Raw genomic sequence first — 27,183 nt, 5'->3', positions numbered from 1 at the left:
CGTGTGTAACACGTCAAGTTGTTCACGTTCACGTTATATGCGACATTTTGGGGTTTCATTTTGTGGTTCAGCTCGTACTTTACAGTCCTACGTGACCAATCCAACTCCAATTTTACCGGCCTCAGTGAAATAAATCATACCTCAATTGCATTTTGTTTACGTTGTTTGTTCAACTAATCACGGAATTCTTAAAATTGGCCTTTATATTCTAATAATATTGATTTCGTTAAACCTATTTTAAAGGTTGTGAATTCCGCTTACTCAAAACACTCATTTTGCATAATTTATGCTCACAACAAAAGTATGTGTAGCGTGTTGAGAGGTGTATGGGTATATCAGGCGAATGTTGTTGTTTTTTATTTTCACCTTGGAAATGCATGATTTCTGGCGCACATTCAACAGGCCTAGCAATGTACAGATAGACTTGCAATTTTGTACCTTTGACACCAAAGTCCCTCAATCGTCATTCCCGCCAATCCTGCTAACATAACTGCCAATAATTATTGTGCCCCTCTACGGCCACAACACCCAGTTATAAATGGAGGGAAATTATTTTCTTATAGCAATCCAGTAACATATGCCAGGACATAAATTATTTTACTAAAAATTACAAGCTTTGAAAAGAGTGTAGTTAAGCAGAAGAAGACACACTTAAGAATATATGTCAAAAAATACATGTCCCTGGGTAAGAAACATAGAAAACGATTCTTTAACAATTATTTGAATTCGTTGTTCTAAACATTTGGGATACGACGTGATTGATACCTTATTGTGTGTATACAAAACTGATATTCGTAAATCGTATACCTTAGGAAGAGTACCTCAGAAATACAATATATTATATCAATCGACTTCACGTTCCGATAAATCGGATTTACCATTGGTAGAGTTGCGTTCTTTTTTTTTTCGATATTGGTTATTGAGATTGTTGTTAATGATATTGAGTTTACGATTTAATATATATGTTGATGTACACCTTTTGACATGCCAGACACATTACTATCTCTCAAACTGCTATTCTAGCGCTAGTTGTAAAACCTCAATATTTGCACCAGCGCGACAAAACATTTTTACAAGCACGCTCGAATAGTTTAATTATTGCATACACTTCACATAAGGCGAGCAGGTATGTATATACGGACAATTTACGAGAACGAGCAAGTCTCGAAATAAGCATAAAATCCTTATGTTAATATTGTAAATTTTCAATATATACCATACAGTTTGATGTAACGGGTGTCATAAAATATGACAGAATGTACCTGAAAGCAAAGTTACGGCATATCTCTCTACGAATGAAACAGGGTACATGGTGGCATTGAACTGTCCAAAATATACATTCCGCAATGAATTTTAAATTCTTTTATTAAACTGACACAGCAGACGAGACACGCTGAACTGTGACTTGGTACTGCATGTACAAAACACCAGGTCGATGGCCTTTGTTCCCGTGACCTTCTTTTGACGGTGCACGAGTTTTATGGTCCTGTGGTTAACTATAGTAACATCAGCAACCTATTAAATTTCAGAAATTAATGCTTGTGTTAGGATAATAGCCAAGTCGTCGAACGCTAATAAAAACTACACCACACTCAACACACCTACGTCCCCCAGATAACAAATGGCTTGTGCTATATACACTGGGTACTCGCAGACCTGACACTGTTGCGTTGTGAATCTGTACTCTAATCATGGAGGTCAATCTTGATTTACAGATTGAGAGAGATAACGCTACTTTTGACGCGGTTGAACTGACTTACATTAAAGACGGCGGTGCCAAGGTTACACAACGACGACGTTATATAGGTAATACAAATGCATTTACAATATTTAATCTCGCTCGCAGTTCAAATCAGTATAAATATCACCATAAGCAACATCATTCCAGAATCAAGGTCGGCCAACGCTTTGGAATATTACTTTGACAAGAACATTGTAGGCATTGGATTAATTTGGGAATTCGGTGAATTGAATAAAGCATGTAGATGTGCATGCCCTAAAGCAAATATAAGGGTCAGCGCACTTATTGTGGGTTTCAATGAACTTTGTGCGGTTACCGTGCATGCGGTCGAACTAATGCTATCCAGTCATTTCCTTTATACAATTCACTTTGCATACCTGTCCAAGCCATTGGTGATAAATGTACAAATCCGATGAATCAAAAAATACAACTGTCAGGACGCCGCCATGTTTTTAACTGTCACCTATACGACTTCAAATGTAGACGAAAAAATCTACAATAATATCTGCACATGCGTTACCTCTGTATATATATATTTGCTTCTTACCATTAGACAAATCTGATGGAGGTTAGCGTTAACGTTTGAATGCTTTTGTTTCAAAGATTCATAGACTATTTCAGGCATGGAAAGAAAAGTCTACAAACCAGGCAAGATTGGGCGAATTAAAACCATGTGACTTAAACCTTGTAACATCGGTCAACATTTGTAGTTTTGCACGTGGGGAATGACATCAAATTTGTGGCCGCAAGGATCTAATCGTAAAATCGAAACTGTGGAAACGATTTTTTACCCCTGAAAGTGATATAAACGTTTGCACAATTCACGTTATATAGGAAAAATGTAGTTCCTATTAACAGATAAACAAGATAATGTTGCGAGCATCAAAACCTTAATGATTTAAAATGGTTGATTATGACAAGTAGTATAATTTTATTCACAACCATAAACTATTCATTTGTTGACATTCAAACACTAACGTCCAGTACACTCGTATCTTGACCATGGGCTACGGCAGGTACTTGTGCATGAAGATAAATTATTATGTTCAACTGTTGTCAACCACGGTCGACTACTGTCTACCATACTTGGTGATTATTGTCACGCCTATTGCATAGCAAAGAAGCTAGAACAAGGCTACAGTTAGGGCAAGAACAAAGCAGAGAAAAACGGTCATGTTCCAAATACTTGGTCAAACAATTTGACACGTCATGACAGAAGGCAACATTTTATACCGGATTCAAAAGTTCAGCCAACAGTTTGTATTATCTGCAGAAATTGTTCATAATTAGCATGACCATTCACGGCAGTATCTTGTCGACCATAGTAATATGAATTATACAGAAATGGTTAACTTTTCACTGCTGATCATGTTTTGGTCCATTTAGCAGAGCTTGACGGTGGAATTTCACTGCACTTTATTTGATCTCACAGAATCCTTGGTGTGCGACGATCCGGATTTTCAACAGGAGGATCCTAACTTCCTATCGAGAGATGAGTTATACACATCAGCTGTCAGAAGAGGTGTGATGATAGAAAAGAAAATATTACAGTTGAATATTACGGATGCAAAAGAGTAGTACTGGTTGAGAGAGTATGTATAATTGCACAATAAAAAGCATGAATACCACGGTATATTGTCGCGTTCTGATTTAGAACAAATTAAAATAGACCCTGAAACACATATTTTACCATTTAAAGTAAAATTGACCATGCTGCCTAATTTCCGTTATTTTAATTTGTTTCCTAACATAAACAAATATACATATTTACTATCGATATTTGCTATTCATATTTTCATATTTTGGAACCCAATATAGCAGAACTTAACCCAATATTAACAGTGTCAATAGCTCATAATGCTCTTTCTAACCATGGCTTGCATAAATAAGAGAGGTCTAATCAAATCGTAAAATTGATTTTATGACACAGATACAGTGGTTCAATACAATGTTTATGGAATCATCTCACTAATTCATTCTCATGTTTCACTGACTGTTTCAATTCTGTTGATTGAACAACACAAATTTAATTTCAGTGCAGCTATAGGAAAAAGACATGGAACAGCAATCGAACTTCATAGCAAAATGTTTGTACCAACCCTTATTGGCTAAGCGTCAGAGAAACAAAAAAGAAAATGGCTACCTTTAGCAGAAAATCTTCACATTATTGGAACATTTGCTCAGACAGAATTGGGACATGGTGGGTAGCTGAAATTCAGATACTATTTTAAACGCCATCTTCTATACCGGCGGTTAATATTTTGAATTATCTTGATATTTCTTGATTCCTTCGTTCATAGGGACTTTCGTGAGAGGGCTTGAGACAACTTCAACATATGATCCAAAAGCACAAGAATTCGTTGTACATAGTCCTACACTATCATCTACAAAGCTCTGGATAGGAAACTGTGAGTATGATTGTACTTGCATAATATGTATAACAACATATGATTATGTTTTATGTGTGTACATATTATTAACTAATCTGTCAGTGGCTATTATAAAACCAAGTGTAACTTATTTTCATTACACTTCGTCTCCAGGAAATGTTGATTCTCGTTCATCGAAACATAGTTAATTGATCGTTGCATATCGATGATAAAGTCTCTTTTTTTCTTTCTCGTTATAGTGGGTAAAACAGTAACCCATGCAATCGTGATGGCGCAGTTAATTACTAATGGTAAACAATATGGAGTACACCCATTTATTGTTCCACTGAGAAGCCTGGAAAATCATATGCCTCTACCAGGTGAGAATTTTTTTTTAATGAAAACTGAGCCTCGATTTTATTAGAGTTTAGATACGTCAAAAAAATGGTATGGCTGTATTTTTGTATGCTCGTTGACAGTAATTACTGAACGTACAATTAAGAGACAGTGTTATATGTACGTGTTTAAATGAAAATAGTAACCATTTCCACATTTAGGAGTGACTGTTGGTGATATTGGACCAAAGATGGGTTTCAATAGCAATGATAATGTGTTTCTGAGACTAGACCATGTTCGCATTCGGAGAGACAATATGTTAATGAAGCACACACGGGTAAATAATACACAATGCAGTTCATGGTGTTGTTTACGAAATTCGACACCTTAAAACCGTTATGCAACGTCCCACTGGTTATTATATATTATGTGTGTCACATATACTTCATATAATCAAATGCCTGCAATCGAACACACCTGTATCTAGTGAACACCGCTTCATCATGTCTAGATGGAAGTACACAAGCCAAATTCGGGAAATGACAAACAACTGTTCGGCTGCAAACATAGAAAAGCGTGTATTCATCGTGAGAAATTAATCCCCTTTCTCTGCCTGAAACTTAAAACCTGAAAATTATTATAAACGCTATAAAACATTATGAACTTATTTGTCGCCAATGTCGCTGTCTTTATTCTCAATATAATATTATATTGTTAATATGTGTTGGCGGATGGTACATATGTCAAACAACCAACAAATAAGCTGGTATACGGTACACTCGTTTATGCCAGGGTCGGGTATCTGCTCACTTGTACTGATTGCCTAGCAATGGCGTGTACCATTGTCTCTAGATACAGCGCTGTACGCAGACAGAGTGAGATGCAACCAGGGTAATGCTTTTTTCAGTCTTACTCCTATTGTCATGTTCTGTGTCAAGATGTGTTTGAGTCATTAAAAAATAGTATTCTTTCTAAATGTATTTGATCAATAAAATTGTATAATTTGACTTTTCTTCTCACAGAGCCAGAGAGGCTCATATTCTTGACTACCAATCTCAGCAATTGAAGATATTACCCTACATTGCCACCACGTACGCATTTTATACAGTTGAACGACGTGTCAGCGGAATGTACGACAGACTTCAACAGCAAATGGCAACCGGAAACTTCAGCCACCGACAAAAAGTTAGAAATTTATACCTATGATGTTCTCGATTAATCCTATATATTATTGTATTGTGTGTCAGTTTGCATAATGTGTATGTTCGTAGAATTTCGGCTTTCGACAAATAGATTGGTAACATTAATTGTCGTTTTTTGTACTATGTAGTTCAATGCCGTGACCGCTGGACTCAAAGGATTTGTTTCGTATGTAACGAACTCTGGTATAGAAACATGTCGTTTAGCATGCGTTGGACATGGATACTCGCATGCAACTAACTATAAATTTGTCAAAGTTAAACAACAGCATTGGTTTCCGCATTATAACAAATAGTTTTGAACATTGCCTTTTTAAGAGTCAGTGGATTTGTCAGTGGATGGATGAAATCCAGTTCAGAATAGAATATTGTGAATTTTTGAAATACCTTTAAGCCTATCAAAGGACAATCAATATTTGTGGTGTCCATGTATTAACATGATTGCCACAGTGTGTGTTCTGCAAATACAGCTTGGGTTTGGACTGTCTACTTTAATGCAACATTAATTGCATATATGTAAGTGCACGAGACAATATTCTATTTAATTAATCATGTTCAGGTATTTAATAAAGTGCGCAGGAAGTACATTGTCCGGTGATGTATTGTCTGGTCAAGTTCCATACTTGAATGAACCCATAATTGAGAAGTGTGCAATAACGAGTGAATCAGATCTGTTGAAATTGGATATATTGGTCGACATATATAAACACAGAGCTCAGAGGTACGAAACAGGCACAAATCATTGGAACTACCACACAATTACAGCGATGTGTTCAACTTTCATCTAAACTAATGCGAGCATCCCTTATATTTCAGATTAGTGATGGAGGCAGCTAAAAAGTTACACCGTGATATTTCTGAGGGCCAATCCCAGCACACTGCATGGAATAATTGCCATCTTCAACTTGTCAATGCAGCAATGGTATGTTAGGTACTATTAATGTGACCCCCCAGTATTAGGTGTATTACCGAACATAATGTCTTTTACTAACACACTGTGTTAATGTATCATCTACAGACTCATTGTCACTGTGAGTGCATTTGTTGGTAGCGTTAAAGACACAAAGATGAGCGACTCGCTGAAACTAGTCCTAACATCGTTATGTCAGCTATACGCGCTGTATGGCATTTATCAAGATTCCAGAGACTTCATGATGGTGCGTTTCCTACTTTAAATACCCTGCAATTTCTTTTTTGTATCACTATTATGGTTAATAAAAATAAATTTGTGATGCTTTTGCTGTGACTGAAACATGTACAAATCCTTAAAATCATATTTTAGTTTCACGACAATTCACAGATCCGGCCAAACAGGTGTTATCACTGCAAAATAAGACTGGCGATACATACGTTTACCAATATTTTTGTTGTTATTTCCACTCCTATGGCTGACGTCAATACTCCGATCGTCACTGCGCGAATTACAGCATTTCAATCTTCAACACTCGACTGTTTATACAATTATTGTTCACATCTCAACAGGATTGTTACCTCTCTGGACATAACATCACCTCTATCACACACCACATCACGTCAATGCTGGCAACCCTTCGCCCCAATGCTGTTGCCTTAGTAGATGCGTTTGACATCCGGGATGAGATATTGTGTTCGATCCTAGGACGGTACGATGGCAATGTATATGAGAATATGTATAAATGGGCCAAGAAATCATCACTCAACAAAAACGAGGTAAGATGTATAATTGTGTATTTATTATCAGTTTCAACTAATTGATTAAAAAGTGATGTGCTGCAGACAACTCTTACAATAATAAGCAGTGCCTTTGAATGAATTAAGTGATTAGATGAAAGTAAAAATCACAAACTTTTGAAACAACAATATCTAATTATATTTTGAGCAATTGCTTAAAACCTTCTCTTATTCGGGATAGTGACAAATATATATATATATATATATCAGATTATCTACACTTTCAATAATATCTTATTTGTTTACTGCATTTTATTTTATTTTACAGGTCCACGACTTCTGCTATGAGTATTTGAAACCGTTTTTACGGAGTCAGCCTTCAAAATTATAAAATGAACGCATACGTCATTTTAACATTTGTATTGTCAAGATTACTTGCTATTTGCGTATTGCTCCCCGACTAATGCGTAAATAGTAATTTTCATGCCGTAATTGATGCAATGAAAGAGTGGTGATTACCATCAATGAGATTTCCTCATTGGTTCTGTTGTTTTACCTCTTTTTTTCATGTGCTATATTTTCATTTGGCTTAACCGATCAAACGTTTGTGTAATTAGGAGTACAAGCTAAGTACCAGAACACATTTCGTTTATAAATATTTTCTGAGTGTGGCCGCGTCATTGATTTTGAAAATTAAAATATGGATTACAATCATTTGTATATAACCAAGATGAGTTACACAATATGTATCATAATAGAAGCAAATAATGTTACATTCTCTAAACAAAAAGTATTCTAGGATAAGTAGCAGATTATTGCCAAACATTTAACATCATCACTGTATATCACTGTACATAATAATGTAGTCGAATTAGTCCTGAATATTATAATAGTTTGAGGATGGTGGGGGCAAAACTGAGCCGGGCGATTACATCTTAGAAGCACTGTCAAATTATAATAAACAACGATTAATTGCAAAAGAACATTAAAAAAGTTTCCTAAAAGTTAATACAATTTTAATTTAATTATTATAACAACACACATTCGCACTATGAAACCCAAATTTAAATCCCCCAAAATATAAAAACAAAGCAATACACCCATACTGAACTGCATTGAAGGTTTCATGGTTACTTATGTCGTGTGTAACAAGTCAAGTTGTTCACGTTCCGAGTCAGCGATTCAAAGAAATTCCTATGCGACACTTTTGGGTTTCATTTCGTGGGTCAGCCCGCTGCTTTACATTCCTACGTGACCAATTCAACTCAATTGATTTCTTTTGTGTTTGTTCAACGCAATTCTCAACATTGGCTTTTATATTCCAAGAATGTCGATTTCGCTTTGAGAGGAGTGTAGTTGAGCAAGAGAAGACACACTTAAGAATACAAGTCAAATTATATATGTCGCTAGGTAGTAAACATAGAAAACAGTTTTTTTTACATTTTTTAACAATTTGTGTTTTAAGCATTACGGTTACGTTGTGTGTGATACCTAATTGTGTGTATGCAAAACAGATAGTCCCAAATCATCTAAATTATGAAGACCACCCCAGACATAAATTATATTATATCCATCAAGTTCATCATTTATTAGGTAATTTCTTAGTATATGTTGATACGCACGTTTTGGCATGACAGACAAGATACTATCTCGCAAATTAAACAGCTGTTCTGTGTACATGAATAATAACATTAGAAATACTACAAATATTCGCCGGGCATGGAGCTGACAGTCTGAAGTATGACATGCGCTACGTGGTAGAACCTCAATATCTGCACCAGCGCGAGAAAGCATGTTTACAAGCAGGCCCAATAGTTTAAGTACTGCATACATGTTTACAAAGGTGAGAGAACTATGATACTTCACATGAGGCGGGTAGATACGTATATACGGACAATTTACGAGGACGAGCACGTCTCAAAAGAAGCATAAAAAACATACATAACCTACTCTTTGATGTAACGGGTTGCAGCAGTATTGAGACGATGTGCCTGAAAAAAAAAATTACGCCATATACCTCTACGAATTTTTCAGTGTACATGAGTGTGTTGTATAGTACCTCCTAAATTATAGATATCGCAAAGTAGTTTCCACCACATTTATAACTAGTTCTTTTATTTGTAGGGGATCGGCAGAATTGTTTTGGGTATTTTTGTAAGTGGGTAAACGTAGACTGGTTTCGCGGCGTGGCGTGCACGAGATGGGGTTGTCAAGGAAGGATTGAGACTGTAAACGGTGTGAACCGGAGATCTTTATTCGGAGTCGTGACATCAGATATGTACAAAAGTTGTAACTGGGCGTTGGCCCAACGGCCAAGCCCAGAGAGCAAACAAGTGGACTAGGTCCGGTGTGTCTCCCTGAGTCTATATCTGTGTCTCCTTACTCTAAAGTAACATGTCTTTTTATAAGTTAAATCACGTGATCCAAATTGAACACCTTTTATATAGGAAAGTGATTCAATACACCAGCATAAGTTTCTCGAAATACATTGAATAAAATACATTGAATAAAAATACAAAAATAATTTTAGCACCTCCACATCGTGGGTAAATTTGTTGCAGGTGATAATGTTTTAAGAATTATATTGTTACAAGTGGTGTCAACACTGTCAGCTGCCCATATAACACATACTTGCTAAAAGCTACACGGATATTGTTTTAGAAACCACGCTTGTAGCTAGCAATGTGAAGATACACTTGATATTGTTTCAATACAAGCGCCACCCGTGGGAATCCTGACCAAGTCCATGACGGGTGTCCGTACGAGCGATAGAACAGGGTACTCGCCAGAAATATAGAATATTTTTTTCTGTGGCTTGTCAACAATCTGGTATGCTGGTGGATTGAAACTATTGCACTACCTTACACCCCATTGTTGCAATCCAAAGAATTCTTCATATAACTATTTTGTGATAATAACCTGAAATTATACATAATACATTCGCTTGTTTTTTATTGTAATTTGTAATGCCCATCAAATCCGATCCTGTTGAAAGTGATGTATTTTTCACAGCATGGTTGATCTAGGAAGGTATGTGAAGAATTTCGTTTTTTCGTTCGTGGAAGACAAGCACTAAATGACGAGGGCTGTTTATTGTGGCAAATGAGAGTAATAATTCCCCTTAAATTGCAGGACAGAAGAACAATTTCACCAGGAACAACTAGAAACATTAAAGATAAAATCTATTGCATTTATTCATGGAATTGATGGTAATGTTGAAGATTTGGCGAAGAATTGTTATTATTGCCAAAGTGACGAATGACCAACCTTTGCATTCATGGAGTTGGCCAACCAGTGTGTCTGGCAAAAGGCACATTTAGATTCGGCTGGTCCATCTATGAGTAATATGTTCATGATCATGGTTGATGCATGTACAAATTGGCCAGATGTACTTCCTATGCCTTCAATAACTTCTAAGAGACCTATTGATGTATTGTGGCATATATTTTCAGCATATGGGTGACCTGTTATTAATATACTGTTACTCACAAAGGTCAATGTTAATAGGCATCCAATTCCGCTCCAAATCATCCTGCAACCAATGGTGAAGCAGAGAGATTTGTGGAGAAATTCAAATCGTCTATTAAAAGAATGATGATGATTTAAATCAATCTGGGCAGCACATAGTATTACTAGTAGAATTCCAGAAGAAATATGTTTACAGAGAAGACTAAAAACGAGATGAGATTTATTAAACCCAGACATTTAGTGAGAAATCAATTTCGTCATAAACGAAACCATTATCAAAGTGCGAAATTCAGAAAAGATTAATCTGTTTTTGTGAAAAGTATTCGAAATAGGCCTAATGGATTTCTAGAGATCTATGAAAAGGAGTGGGCATTAGTTATCAGTAAAGATGGTGATCATAGTATAGGAGGTGGTAAATATTGGACTGTATCAAATGGTAATGGTATCACTGGTAATGTTCATATTAATAGTGTTAGTAATATCAATGGTAATGGTAAAACCAATGGACATGGTAACAGTATGGTAAATAGTAGTGATAGTGGTAATGGTCAGAAGCTAAATATATAAAACCTGGTCAAGAAACTAATTGTGATGGTGTAATTGGTACTGGAAAAGGTTGCGATATTATTCACTGATACCAACCAGAAGAAGAAAATGTTGAATGAACTTGTTGATATGTTTATTAATGAGTTTTTATTTATCCGTATATCTTATTATAATATATATCCATTCGTGATTACAAAACTTTTCATTACAATATTGTGTATTGAAGCAATGGAAGTTATTCATTTAAATGCTATTTCAGAACAAATTACCAACCTATCGTATCAGTGCCGTACAAGTAGTGTTTAGAAGTATTGCGTAACATTTGGCTAACTTAATGAAATATGAGAGATTCGTTTTTGGAGCGAAGTTTGTACACTTGTATTCGATCTTGTATTCTACGAAAACGCCATTTATATCGACGAAAATCTGCGTTCGAAAATCCGTTGCATAAACGTCCAAACGGAAATGACATTAACTTCCACGTTGTCCGTTTGATACGTTCAGTGTAAACAACGGAAACTTCCAAATTTGCAGTCGTTTCTCACAAAATATAATGAACAGATATACCAAGTTGCCCGTTTTATACTATTATGCGCGCAATTTATTTAGCGGAAAACACGCACTGTGAACAGCAGCGCTACTGGTTTCGCATGATAGATAGCGAGTATTGTTACACATTCTATAAACGTGCCAATTCAGCAACATATTATGCTTTATCGCACACGCCCTCACAGTGTCAAAACACAGCATTATAGCTGTTGTATCTGCCGATTATTTCTACACTACAATTTATGCGCAGCTAAAATTAAGCGTTTTGCGGCCTATAGTCCACATCTTTTTTTAAAGTGGCATTAGATATAGTTTTTTAGGGTGTGCCGCTTTGCTAATTTTGAGACCACTAAAAATGTTGTAAGTGTAATCTGCGTGTTATAATATGCCTGTAATTTCTATTTTAAAAACAAATTCATAATAAATGCATCATGGGTCTCAGTCTTAATTTGGGTATACATGTTTCTTCAAAATACATGTATTAAAAATATGGCGAAGGTATACACAGTTTGACCTGTTTCAACGTCAACCATCAAACCATTTAGAGAGCCAATGGGATTGACTTGATAGTTTATATAAAACGGCCAAGTATTTTCATGTGTAACGTACACGCCATTTGATTGTTATATATATAATATCCATTGTGACACCGAGCATATTACAACATTATTGAATGTTCTTTATGCATAGTTTTTACAAAGCTGCAGATGAATAAATTAACATATAATTATTCAATAAGTGAATACATTATATGGATGTGTTTATTGCAATCGTCTGCGAATCGATTTAGTACAAACAGTTAAGTTAATGGACTATCGGTGAAGCTGAAATATATTGAATTATTTGAATTTTGATTGAATTAGGTGAATAATACAAAAATTACTCGATATTAAAAGCAAATGGTGTACTTGTCACCAGAAAATGGCAAAACATGGTACCAACTTCGAAAGCCCATATAAATCGCGCAAAGCAACGAAGATGCGCTTCGGTAAGTAGGGGAAAAAGACGCCGCCCACAATGTCGATATTGTTTTGAACTAAAGTAGTCCGTCAAAAAAAAAATAGTATTTGCAATGAGGTACGCCGCACCGCATTTTAATTTGTAATTTCTATAAATATATATAAGATGATAGAACACTCACCATATACAGGTATATGTAGATATGTGTAATCGTTCACAGATTGCCCAGTGACAAACAACAATGAGTTATAATTATTGGTACGTTCATAATATGCTGACCACAACTGTTGGATTTGGTATGGGTAATCAAATGAGTTTGAGTGTAATAGCCACTGTTGTGGTCAGTATTTGTTAAACAAATAAGGCCAGCACACTAAACAGTGAAGGAGGTTAATTTACACAAAAGGTATATTGAACGCTCTGTCGTTTGCTTATTATTTATTCAATGCATACCATGTGACATTGCAATGACCATTCTATTGCGTGTATGTATTGGGAGCCTCTATCTAGCTCCTTTTTAGCTAGCTCAAGCCATAGGATGCAATCGAAAGTCGATTAACTTATTCTGAAAGTCTCGCATACGTTCAGTGGTGTCAACTAATAAGTAAACCTTCATTAATATATGCTTCTTGTTGATTTTCCCTTCGATATTTATTTATTACTTACAAAGCTATTGTTTATGTCTCCCATACGTCATAAGCAAAAACACAGTAAGCACAGCTTATATAATACACTCATTACAAAGCAAACAACATGAAATCCTGATCAGCAGTTATGGAAAAATATTGATGCAAATATAATGTAATTAATAATTCTCCTTTTTAATGTTTTTATGACATTCATATTTCACAGTGTCTGATTTGACCACAAATATTTATACAAGATCCTGAAACTTTGAAACAATTCCATGTTATTTACTGCTTCACCAAATGCTGTAATTGTTTATGTTGCCTTTTTTTCTCTTCCTGTATAATTATCCATTGTACGATAACTATTAGTGGCTTTTGCTAGAAAAATGTATGCATTAACTGGCATCCAGCTGTAGAGAAATTAAAAATATATGCTGTAACATGAATTATTATTAGTGGGGTTGTGTAGTTCTGAAATTGATCGTTCCTATGCTTTTTTTAGTATAATAATAACAATGGTCTGAACTTTTGAAGGTGACATTCTCAGGCAATTGAGTACGATGCTTTGAGCAATGAACGAACTAATGAATATCAGGTAACAATACTTACGTCTTGAAATACGCAATGAAATACATAATCTTTGGTATGCAAAGTTGTCTTTGGTTGACCTGCACAGCGTGGACCACCTTGTCAGCCACATAATCTGGTTCAAGCATGGGAATATCTCTGGAGACGGCAGGAAATGACATTGAATATGTTATTGTCAGATGACTCATTAGTGCCAAAGTTATTTGCAGACAAGTTCAACATTCAAATTAAATGACTGTATATATTATCAAAATTATTTAATTCTTATTTGGCAACCGTCATAAAGCTATCAAGAGCGGACTAACTGACCTAGGTCGTTTTGCGCCTACAATTTCAAAAACACATCACCAATCTTTTATATGAAAGAGAAATCAGAATATTACTAAAATGTTCAATGAATAGTTACCCAGTCTTGACACCATCAAACATCCCAGTCGCAATAAAGAATGGCTGCACCAACGTTGTTTGTACACCATTAATTTCAAGGTCCGACAATTCGGCAGTCAGTGCTTCATGCACGCCAACTGCAGCAAACTTACTTGCACAATACTCAACCAAGAATGGCGAACCAAAAGTACCTGCCATACTTGCCACAGTAACCAAATGACCATGATTCTTTGCCACCATTGATGGTAGGAAGGCTTTCAATGTCTATAAATAGAGAGAATAGTAGTATGTAACAGTACAAATCAATTTATTATATATTTTCTATAAATTATTGCACCCGTGTTTGTCTAATTTCAATATATGAACATTTCATAAAAATAGGTGAGAAACAACTGGAATCTGGATGTAACTAGTCAGTAATTACTTGCACAGGATCGCTGATATCAAATAAACCTGTTCGAGCTTTGTGTTATGTTACTGCGCGCGCGCGCCGACGACAGGGAGCGACGAAAATCGATTTTATAACCTGTCATTCGTGCGTCCAGCTATTTGGTCCAGTGCGTTCCAATGCGCACGTGTATTGTCACGTTCGATACGAGTCTCATGCCACGTTTACCACACAGCGACCAGCAATATTAAATTGCGGTAGTTGTCGCGCCACGCATGCGCGAGATATATGGGTCTCATACAATGAAAGATGGCGACTTTGACTGTTTCGCAGATCAACGACTATAAACTGAGACGTTACCAAGCTTTAATTAGGTATTTTTAGGTCATTGGAAGGTATCGCAGGAGTCGCCGGCGGTAAATAGTGCAAGTCGCGCAAAGGATAAACCTTATACGCGTAATTTCCAATACAAGAGCACATTGGATAATTTGAAAATCAATGTTTGTCAACATAATTGTCGCACATACGCAGCGCAACGACTTTAACAAATTAAACTGTTGAAGCTAACCCTCGGAGCAGAACAAGATTTGCGTATGCGGGTAGTTAAAGAGTGATGATAAATCAGATACATGTTATATGCTAAATTCCGATAACGATAACATGAAACGGTGCTTTGAAAGTTTGTTAACATCTACAATAATGGACACGATAAGCCAGAGCAAAGGTCATTTTTTGACTACCCTAATGAACTCCAATAAGCCACAGCAGCTTCAAAATTACATACAATGTTCTTCTGCATTACAGTTATGTTATAGTTACGCTCGGGGAAACAGTTTGTTTATACATACCCAAAATATCGACATTGCATTCACCTCCATAGTTCTTTCAACTAATTCATCTGGACAATCGAGAAAGCGCCTTCCCGCCACGATTCCGGCGTTATTAACGAGTATCGTGACATCACCAACGTCATTTTTGACTTGTTTGGCGAGACGGTAGACTTCGTCTTTCTTAGTCACATCGCATCGATAGCTGTGGGCTTGTCCACCTAAATCAGTGATCTGTTTTACTGTCTCGTCGGCGCCATCCTTGTTGATGTCCCATATTACCAACGTTGACCCCAGCTTGGCAAAGTTTATTGACATAAGCCGTCCAATGCCACTGCCAGCGCCTGTCACAAGCACGATTTCACCAGCCAGCGACTTTTTCTGAGCTGGGAGGAAGAACTTGATTATTGACCAGAATATGATGATCCAGGCACCGAGCCAACCGTATAGTTGCTGAAATAATCCCATGTCGACGCGACCTTGTTCAGTACTACAGTGGCTGCTCCATTGTCAAATAAAACAATACGGGTCACCAGCGGTGGCGCTCGGCTGTTATTACTGACACCGGCATTATTGCATTATTGACTGATAGTGTTGTCTCAGCGATTGTGTGTTTTTTTCCCGTTATAACGAGGTATAACAGGAAAAATGTTTAAAACGGGAAAAAGTCGTTATACATAACAAAATATCAGGTAATCTCCATTCACACGCAAAATTATAACTACGTGGTTCTAGGCCTCACGCAAGTTCTGTCATGCGATTGGTCAGTCCCGTGCCGCCCTGGACTATCCCAAACTATCATGATAGTACTATGACCGATTATAATAAGAAAATGGCTATGATATATCGGTAAAATTATGGAGTTCCACGATACAATCTATTTGCACGGGTGTGAACAATTTATGTGGTTTCATCAAATGACTAAAAACGAAACAAAACAACGTGTTATAGCTTCACCCTGGTGAGTTTGACTGATGTAAGATACCGATACTCAAAGAAAGAAGTCAAACACTAAATCGAAAACGATATCGTAATCATTGAAACATTGAATATTGTAATAAATAACGAACAAAAGGTCGGTCTGAAACGTAATTTGCTACATTACTATTACTCAATAAAACACGCCTTTTGTATGATATAGGGGTGAAGGAAAATGTTACACACTAGTGCACAGGTCCCAACGCTTCTCCGTTTTTACTAAATCACTCACTCCCTTGTAAAGTACTGTGTAAGAGTTGAATTTTCGACCGCTGATATTTCAGCTGTGAGAGTACTAGTCATAAACAATCGCGGAAATTTCTTATTCAAAATTTTATCAAACTAACATTTCAGGCCATATATTGACAAATACTCTATATACTGATTGCCTGCAACATTCACACTGTCATAATATCAAGCTTTGATATATGTAAATGTGTGAAACTTGGGAGGGCACGAAACTGCATTTAGGTAAAGATCCTCTTTTTTTTTATAAATTATGTGTTCTTCTGAATTTCGATGACGGTTTACCAAACACGAAAAAAAATATAAATTTTACATTGAAAAATAGCAAGAGTTACTGCACTATATAAAAAAAAAACATCTTGGTAAATAGTATGTGTCTTACATGGTATCTGTAGTTCAATTGTCTGACTGGGTACACTTCAACACGGGGTAGTCCTGTGTTCAGGAGGTACGTGTTCAGAAAAAATAGTAATATACATTGTTGCTCATTTTGATCAATAATCATGACCAAACAGTAACTGCTGCGCTATACATCTTTACATTTAATCCGGTCGGCAGAAAATACACATTGTATACACAAAGTATTAGTCGTCGCTGTTCCCCCATAAATCTCATTGGGACGTCCATCAGTGAAACGCTTTTCTAAGGCACATAATTACCTGTTTCTCAATCGTGTATAGCTTGGTACTTTTAATGATTTATAAAATGATGGTATGCAAGGGTATGCTATGCCAATCAATTTATACGCGCATTCAAGTGGTCACGCGAATTGCGATATTTAAAACAAATTGCAAGAAATCCACATTTCTGGTAATCCCAATGAACGTTTATGGTACTAACTTTATGTATTCCCAAATCGTAAGGGGTCAATATTCGAATGCTCGCAAGAGTTTTTCATGAGATTTTTTTTGCATAATGAGCAACTATATTTATTTACGACTATCGACACAACAAACCCATTTCTCAATTAACGAGTGAAGTGCGCGATGACGTCATTTGAAAATGTTCCAATGCTATTCAATATTCAGCCTATGGTTTTGGTTTGAATAAATGTATAAATATTTATTTATAAATATCTATAAAGTTGGAATAAATGTGCTATGTCGATACAGAGTATGACACAAAACAGGGGATGTTACAAATGTGTTATAGCTATGCGTTTTTGTATAAATCAAAAATTGTGTTATAACTATATGTTTTTTTTTTGTATAAATTAAAATGATTGTTAGATTTCAAATTCACAAATCTAGAAATTGTATTATTTTAATTAATATTAATGACTTGGTGCAACCATCGAATCAGCAAGAACTTCATTCTCAATAAGTGTTTACGTCACATGAAGGCATACACAGCCTTACTAGATTCAAACTTCCTTCCAATCAGAGAATTCCATTCCTATAGCCAAACAATGGTCTTAATGGTCGCTTCTGGAGCCCGCGACTGATGCCGCTGTCCTGGTCGTGGCATTCTGACTGGGTCGCCCATCGCGTCGATGAACTAAGTTAGTCATTTGCCTCATCGACAGACCGACGTAAATTGTATTTCCTCGGTGTTGACTTCTCGGTAAATGTGATAGTACGGAGGCACAGTTTGCATAAACAAATGCAAGTATCCCTGTTTTCAAGCTGTTGATGAAAATCGCTGTTGTTTCTTCTGGGATGGCCATCACCCACGAGCTTTTCAGCCATGTTCGTTCGTTCAAAGTATTCGTGAAATCCCCGGCCTCCCGTAGCATTTTAAAATACCTATTACACAAACAAAACTTTTGCCGGTAACATAAACCATTATGGTTTGACAACACCCAACACTTTTAAATTATACGAAATTAGAGCCCAGTGACTGTGAAACTGGTTCCTGCTTTTTAGTGTCAGCAAGTTCACTGGCAATGAAAACGTTACATATAATAACAACAAACTCCCCGCCAACCCATAATGCACTCAGCACAATATGTGCTCCATATATGTCGCACAAAGTGAGCTTTCGTCCATTATGGGTTGGCGGGTCGTTCAGTAACATTAAACATTAACGCAATCTGTGAAACAACCCTGAGATAATAAGATGGGTGTCACATCAGGTGAGCGCCACCACTGGTGACCTATTTTGTCGTATTTGTCATCAACTGGGACACTACACAGCGTCAACGTTGGATTAGTTCAGTAACTTTACGGTTGGCTTGGTCAATAATCAAATTCTTACTTCGTTCCAGCTCAGAAAAAGTCGCTGGCTGGTGAGATCGTGCTGGTGACAAGCGCTAGTAGTGGCATCCGACGGCTGATGTCAATAAACTTTGCCAAGCCGGGATCAACGTTAGTCACATGGGACATCAACAAGGATGGAGCCGACGAAACAGAAAACAGTTCACTGAACTGGGTTGACAAGCCCACAGCTATCAATGCGACGAGAATAACAAAAGACAAAGTCTATCGCCTCGTCAGCAAAGATGTTGTTGACGTCTCAATCATCACAATAGTAATGCCGGGGTCGTGGCAGGATTGTTCAGATGAGTTAATATAAAGAACTATGAAGGTTGATGCGATGTCTATATTGTTGGTATGTGTAATCAAACTGTTTTACTGAGCGTATTGAAAATTGACATCTGGAAACATATTACTCTACTGGATAGATCTACACGACCTCTATTGGAAGCCCTGTTTTGACTTTGACTTTGCGTTTTCATTACTTGCATTGTTTTTATTGTTGGGTTCTGCATAATAATATTAAAACGACGAGTTACAAGCTCTACTATAATATTTTCCATAACGTTGCTATGGCAATCATTTATACAAACACAGCAACATATTTACTGGCGAGGGAAATTATGTATGGGGAGACCATGATGAATGTTTTCATTAGTAATATGTATAGAGCTGAAAATAACAAACAAAAGTATAAACATATTTAACAATTAATTAATTTGTTATTGGACAACGCTGAACATACATGCGAGAGATTAAAGATACAAATACAAATAATTCAAATCATTAACTTAGTTAAGTATGGAAGAACGCATTTCAGAATAAGTGCCAACGGCGCAGGTTAATCGACTTACAATCCCTGACTTGAGCTAGCGCGGTCAACTCAACTCTTACGCCCCACCGCGCGCCGTGGGATTTAGCGAGAGTACACACTATACGTTTACAGAAATAAAGCATCATATATGCGATGCATTGCCTTGTTAAAATATGCAAACACCTAGGCAAACACCTAAATGTCTTGCATACGAACACCTAATTACATGAAGCGCGAAGAACACGTGCACATAGTATTTGAAACATAAAGTGTCTAACTGCCATCGCTGATTGGCTGTTGAGTTGGAATGACAATTTCTGGTCCACGTGACTAAGTCTGATTTGTTGAAGGGTCAATTCAGGTAATATGGCGTTATGTTTACCTGAAGTGGAAATAGCGCAGCATACTGTGAAAAAACCTAATTATCATCGTCATGAATATTTCATTTTTTGACATTTTCTAATGAAAAAGAAATTGTTTGCTTTTAATATCGAGCAATTATTATTCACATAATTCAATCAACACTCAAATAATTCAATATATTTCAGGTTCACCGGAAGTCCATTATCTTAATTGTTTGTACTAAATCGATTGCAGTCACAGACGATTACAACAAAAAACATCAATAGTGTATTCAGTTAGTGAATGACTGAAGAATCACATATGAATGTAGTTTAGTAGAAACTATGAACAAACAACTTTCATTCATAAGTTGTCGCATGCACGGGTTCACGATGGATATTATATATAATAGTCAAATTGCGTGTATTCTTCCTTGTATCAGGTGACACCACGCCTGAACACATGAATTGTCCTCCTGATTGTACATTGAAAAAGCATATGTCACATGAACGTACATAAAGGACGAATTTGGACTTCTGGTTAGGTTTTTAAAAAATAAAAATACTACACACACACAAGTTTAAATAAAACCATTGACGTCATGTGAAAGAATCAACAATCATTAATAAGAGAGTTAATTCCATAAGATTCTAAATAGGCTAATTGTAAACCCCCTATACCTGTATTCTTATGCATAGTTCTACTGATAACTATACAGAACCTGTAAACCGGCATTGTCTTTGATACCTAATTGTACTATAAGTTGTATAATGTATTTGTAAATCAAACGTTGCTAAGACTGTACGGGTTTAGTAAAGGTTGGCCAAGGCATGGGTTCGACAACAACCGCAGTAGGTAGAGATTGTGGGTTCTGGGAAATGCAGGCATTAGAGACTCATTTCAAGTTAATCCTGAAATCATATGATAAATGAAACCATATTATAAAAGCCCCAGGAACACTATTTGATGTGACGCAATAGGTCACAAATGAAGGTTAATCAATGTGTACCGCATGCAGTTACATTTATAAAAGAAAAACAGGAGCAAAAATCTGCAAAAAAAACTATATCGTGACACATTTTGTTCGTTCTTTTCCAAAATATATGTAGGAGATAACAGGTTACGTTACTGGAGTGTACGTTACCGTGATAGCGAACTGTGAACAATATAGATATATTATTGTTTTATAGATATATTATTGTTTAAGCTGTGTTGGTAATTGAATGTTTATACGCCGTGTTTTGTGAAACAGCAGTAATCACACAATCTAGTAAATAAGCAAAAAACTGTTACATGTCGTGCATGTTTTTGGTAGATGCACTTGATTGAGATAACATATTGTATTTAGGGTCATCGATTATGGCCACTTTAGAATGAACGTCCAATAATGTACTTGTTTACACTCAATCTCATGTATGAAACTAGCATTTGTGCTTATTGGTTACATTTATTCTGCCCAAAGTAATTTTTATTTTCTGTGCACAGATATATCACTTTGATAGTTAGACAATGTTAATGTATGGTTTATTTAGTACAAACAAAGCAAGAACAAAAATATACTTCACTATTTCCTCGAAAGGAAAAAAAACATATTGGCAGATGTTAAAACAAACTTGCGATAGACTCTCTTGTTGAAGAGATTAGATCTAATATAAGGATACATAATCTGTTCCTGACCAAGAAACTAATAGATTTGATTGTTCCAAGAAGCCTACAGAGTCATATGCACACAAATTTAAATATGGTAACATATGCACATACATTTTGCATCAAACAAAGAACGAGACAGTCGTTAGCCATTGTATACATTGCGCATAATTGAGACTGTATTGCTCGTATTAAGACAAATATTCTGGTAAGATGCTTGATGTTATTTTGTTGGCATGGTCGACATACATACTTACCAGTATATCATTTATTTGTTTCTAAAATCAAAAAGTACTATTTATTGACTTATAACTTTTGAAATTTACGTTACATCATTTTTGAAATGTACGTTACATGTTTATTAGATAAGCATAATTATATGAAGAATTTAATTTCTGAATTCATTAAAGAGCAGTCTGTCGTATTAGATATACTATCACTGTATGATATGACACTGATTTACACTTAATAGTAAAAACCGTTTTCATATAACGTCACAGAATGCTTGATATCACAATCAGTATATGCGAGTTAGGAACATTCCTATTAAGGAACATTAGGAATTAGGAACTGTATACCCGTTGTTCAACAAACGCTTCGGTTATATTATATTATAAACTCACTACTTACAGACAGTACAAGAGTAACATGCACTTATTCATGATGTTCTGAACAATTACATAAGTGTATTCTCGTCCTATTCCAATATCAGGAGTTCTAGAACACTTACCTTTGAACGGCTTTAGATTCATGGATTACACGTATCCTGTTTTCAAACGCTGATAAACTTTTGATAATTTAACCTACTTATTTCTCGGAATTTTTAATCGCCAATTGCACCTCTATATTGTGGGTAAAAGTGTTCAAACACGAGCTGAGAAGAAAATAAAGGAACTTTATTGTATGCACCCATCAAAAGCGTTATAATTAATGACATAGTAAATGACACATCTAAAACTACACCAATCATTTGGGTGTGTCTGCGTGTTTTATTCATTTTAACCATTCATTATCTAATTAATTAATTTCAAACTAGACTACATGCATCATGTTATACTAATTCATTTCCGTTCATCATTTGTTTCGATATCCTATTAGTTAATTAATTAGGATGAATTCGAGACAACACACCGACTAATAGCCAAGTCGTATTACATAAAAACACTTCAAATATTAAACTGATCACCACTAAAGCACAAACCTATGTAACATTTTGAAAATATGGTTTTATCAAACTGGTTTTATCACACCAATCAGTCAAATCTTATGGGCATCGACAAATTATTATAAGGACAGTTTCATTATTACTATGGGTACACACTTTGCTGTAGATAAACTATAAATTACAGAGACTGACGTATAATAATGCCAGCTGAACTGTGTAATGTAATGTAATCTCTGCACTCATATGAAACATATGTACTAACGTGGAGCGATTGAGGTTCTGCACCAGTTCACGTCGTTTCCCAACTTACGAACGAATCTTATCCTGCCAGCCCCATGTACTTTTACATTGACGTTACCAGACAAGGGTAAAACCAAACATCCGCCATAATTTAACCACTTCCGGTGATTCAGATCATTTTAATCTGGAAAATTGCGTAGATATACCTTTACTTGTTTGATTGTTTTTCTTCTCAAATGTACCACTACGCGTATGTTGCATTCTTTAGCATTGGGGAATATTACTCTTTACTACCTGAACTATTCACTGGAAAAGGTCATCATCATATATCACCGACTAATTGCTTTGAACGTAATATTATAGACGACTTTCAGTTTCACCAAGGTGACGTTACAAATAACACTGGGCAAAATCGTTGGTATACGGCGGGTACATTAGCGTATTCGCACGCGTATATTCCCGATATTCGAAGATATACGTTGGTCCGCGCACACGTACATTCAACGTATGTACGGGGAATACGCAACGTATATTCACACATTCGGAACATACTGATACGTAAATATACACAGCAGTATATTTACGCAGACCGGAAGTATACAGTGCGCACATTAACGTACACCTAATGCAGAACAATGCTGTCTAACGTATTCCTACTATACGTAGTATATACGGACACGTGATAAACCACTGCACAGAGTTAATACTGACGCAGATCGACGTATACATAGCGTATACGGTCACGCAATAAACCAGTGCACACAATTAACATCGGCGTAGATCTACGTATATTTTGCGTATACTCTGCATATTTAAAGCGCATGCTATTGGCTGATTTTTCAGGAACATTTGCATACAGGTCACATATTTTAGGTCATGCTTCATTTCCGGTTAATCATTCACGTAGTAATTTGGTTCTTGGGCGCCGCACGTGCTTGTAATTTTTCTAGGTACTAGTATTTTGTTTATAAGTATCGATAGTATTACTCGTGTTTGCTACCGCAACACATTTATTTATAAACACAATACAACAACCTAGCAATATCACGAGCTCCTGTTACAGTCATATACATGTAAAGATAAAGAAATGGTTATTGCCACACCCATGGCCATCCCAGTGATCAGACGTTTTTTTTTATGAACACAGGACCAGCAACGAGGCATTAACCCTTTCTTTATCTGTAAGTTACAAGTGACTGTTCTCCCGTGACTTGCATCAGACTAGATCGTATACCACAGGAAATTAAACGTGGGAGGTGATTCACAATGACATATTTGACCACTCGATGTTCAACACAAGTAGGATCAGGGCAACGTGAACAGTTCATAATCGGAAATAACGTTTACAGTAGATCTACGGTCAACGATAACACATTGCAACTAATGCAATTTCGTGTTAATTAATATTGAGGAGTTGTTTTGGGGTAATTGCAAAGGTGGGAATAAAAGACATACATTTGTGATTCAAGTGATTTAGTATTTATTTGTAATAACAATACACACACTTACAAGTACACAAATCTTCCTCGACATACATAAATAAATCATATGGGGTTTTAATTCCAATTTATTTGAAGGTGAAAAATAAGTTCATGTCAAGTGGTTTTAATTTAGTGGACTTCTTTAACAGAAATAACGAAATTCAACAATTAATGCATTTAAAGTCAAGTAATTTATAAATTCAATGAAACAAAAGAAATAAAATTCCAGTTATAAGCTAAAAATATTGAAAGGGTTTGGGTTTGGGTAGGAATCAGAAAGAAATCACACTGGTCATCAAAACCTAGGGCAATCACGTGGGGTTTGACAGGTACATGGTGGTCCTACTTATTTCTGGAGCATGCGGATCGGTTGCCTCCTTGCCACTCGGTTGTCTTAATCCAAATTCAAGTCGTTCAGTGCCATGTCTGATGACCAGAATGTCGGAGACCTCACAATGAACATTCCTTTCTGATCTTCTTCGCCGTCTTCCTCATCTGACATCATAATGTCCACAACTTTCGTCACCATCTCCCACATCTCTTGTTCTTCCTCTTTAACTTCTTTTCCCGACATTCCGTCACCTGCAATGATAGAAATGTTATTTATAACTAACACTATATTTATTATTACTGCTATTTTAACAAGCTTGAATAAAACGAATTCAAAATTATAAAAACTATAAATTAACACTTACTCATCTCCCCCTTGGTTCTTTATTTGTTTTTTTCAAGCTGTATAAAAACACTCTCGTCTTTCTCTGTCATTTTCTGGTAACAGTACCTAAAATAGAATATGTAACAGTTTAATTGAGATTTGTCAAGCAAATTTGAATAGGAAAAGGTGTTGTATTATAATGTTTGGTGACCTGGACAGTTTTTACTCAATATATTACCGACTCAACAGTGGGCAATGAGATTCAAATCTACCTCCCGCTCGAAATCAAAACGTGCTAATCATTGTAGTAATAACTTATGTATTTATATTTAAAATTATAGGGGTGAAAAATTTGTTAAGAAAACGCAAGCCAATCACCAAGAATAAAAAATGCACGCGAGCTGTAGCTGGAACAAACTTTGACACATTCAAGACAAAATAAAAAAAATATGAATAAGACAGCGTGAAAAAAAATTAATTGCAATGGTCATATCCCGTGATTTCAAATGTTTGCCTCAAATATTATGCCATATAAAACTGTTGTTAAAATGCAAGTTGATATGAAAACTGCTGAACAGCCTGAGCCTTTTGTCAATTTGAGTAGAGCACTTTAAAAACAATGAAGGATCAGACAAAAGCATGGAACAACGGGCATCATATGGTATAACCAGGTCAACATGAATTACTAGTAATTTGGGTGGAGAGGTCAATTAATTAGATCGGACATCAATTTTCGACTTTCGCATACTTACGTTTTTTCTGACACATAAAATAAAATTGCGTATATAGCGATTTACAGGCTGTAATCAAAATCGATCCACTGAATACAAGTTATAATAGTTACAATGAAATGGTATGAACCATGGCGCTAAAATAAGATCTTAGTTTAGCTCCATGTATGAACTAAGTGTGAAAAATTGAACAGTCACTTTTCTATGCGTGTTTGAAATGACACAACTACACACGCTACGTCGACTGAAATTTAAACACAACTTACACAAATACTGCAGCGTCAATCCGGACACGCTGATTTTCAGAACTTCTAAAAGGGTTGATATCATTGTCTTGTGGTGACTTGGTGTCGGTTTTTAAAATAGCACGCTTTTTCTGTCTGTTTTGATGTAGCCATGACTTCCTTGCGCAAACGATTTACTGTTGTAACTAAAGATCGCATAATGTTGGTGATCTGAGATGCTTGAAACTGTGGGCGAGATCTATCAAAACTTTCGAATAAACTTTGACTTGGTGAAGGTGAGATGGGGATTGAGATCAGCCTGAACGCTGAACGTCAGACAATCGACAACTACGATGGAAATGGGACATCTTGTTCCTGGATTAATGCAACAATTACGTAACTGATTTCAAAAGGGCTCATCACTTCAGTCACGTTAGCGTATAGCATTTTGTTAGTAGGGGTGTGCGATTGCGAAATTCGACATTTCACAGTTTCATCATGTTCGATTATTATTATATTTCCACCAGTAATATAGATATTTGTTATTTTTACTATTCTGTACGTACTAAAAACGCAGTGTTTGATTTGTTAGTGACGACGGTTCCAACTCAGCCCATAATGATAACGTCCAACCAGTGTATTGCGCCCTCATTATTTTGGACAGTGTTCTACGGACGCCTGTTCGCGCAAAGAATTGTGGGACACTCTACCACAAAGATGAAATGAACCGACGGAATAAGTTGACTTCTCATAACAAGAAATGGAGATATTTTATGAAAAATTTTACCCAATCCACTTCACAATATGTAGATTAATTGCAATTTGTAA

General features: G+C 36.1%; 1 protein-coding gene, 1 long non-coding RNA gene and 1 pseudogene across 2 annotated transcripts; 1 reads left to right on the top strand and 2 right to left on the bottom strand.

The window, feature by feature from the left end:
• Window positions 1-1,651: 1,651 nt before the first annotated feature.
• Window positions 1,652-7,808, top strand: LOC100375404 (peroxisomal acyl-coenzyme A oxidase 1-like; annotated as a pseudogene).
• A 5,813-nt stretch (window positions 7,809-13,621) lies between these two features.
• Window positions 13,622-16,152, bottom strand: LOC100373839 (epidermal retinol dehydrogenase 2-like). The gene is given in 4 exon segments (NM_001184857.1): window positions 13,622-13,857; window positions 14,057-14,173; window positions 14,442-14,686; window positions 15,659-16,152. Coding segments are annotated over 4 exon segments (906 nt in total). The 5' UTR covers window positions 16,106-16,152; the 3' UTR covers window positions 13,622-13,760.
• Window positions 16,153-25,118: 8,966 nt separating this feature from the next.
• LOC146734497 (uncharacterized) lies at window positions 25,119-25,653 on the bottom strand. The gene is made up of 2 exons (XR_014931522.1): window positions 25,441-25,653; window positions 25,119-25,327 (listed from the first exon to the last, which is right to left on the bottom strand). It is a non-coding gene; the product is annotated as an uncharacterized LOC146734497 (long non-coding RNA).
• Between the last annotated feature and the right edge of the window lie 1,530 nt (window positions 25,654-27,183).

Source organism: Saccoglossus kowalevskii, chromosome 14 (genome assembly GCF_978046115.1).
Source record: "Saccoglossus kowalevskii chromosome 14, keSacKowa6.1, whole genome shotgun sequence".
NCBI classification, from domain to species: domain Eukaryota; kingdom Metazoa; phylum Hemichordata; class Enteropneusta; family Harrimaniidae; genus Saccoglossus; species Saccoglossus kowalevskii.
This window is presented reverse-complemented; position numbering and strand designations above follow the sequence as displayed.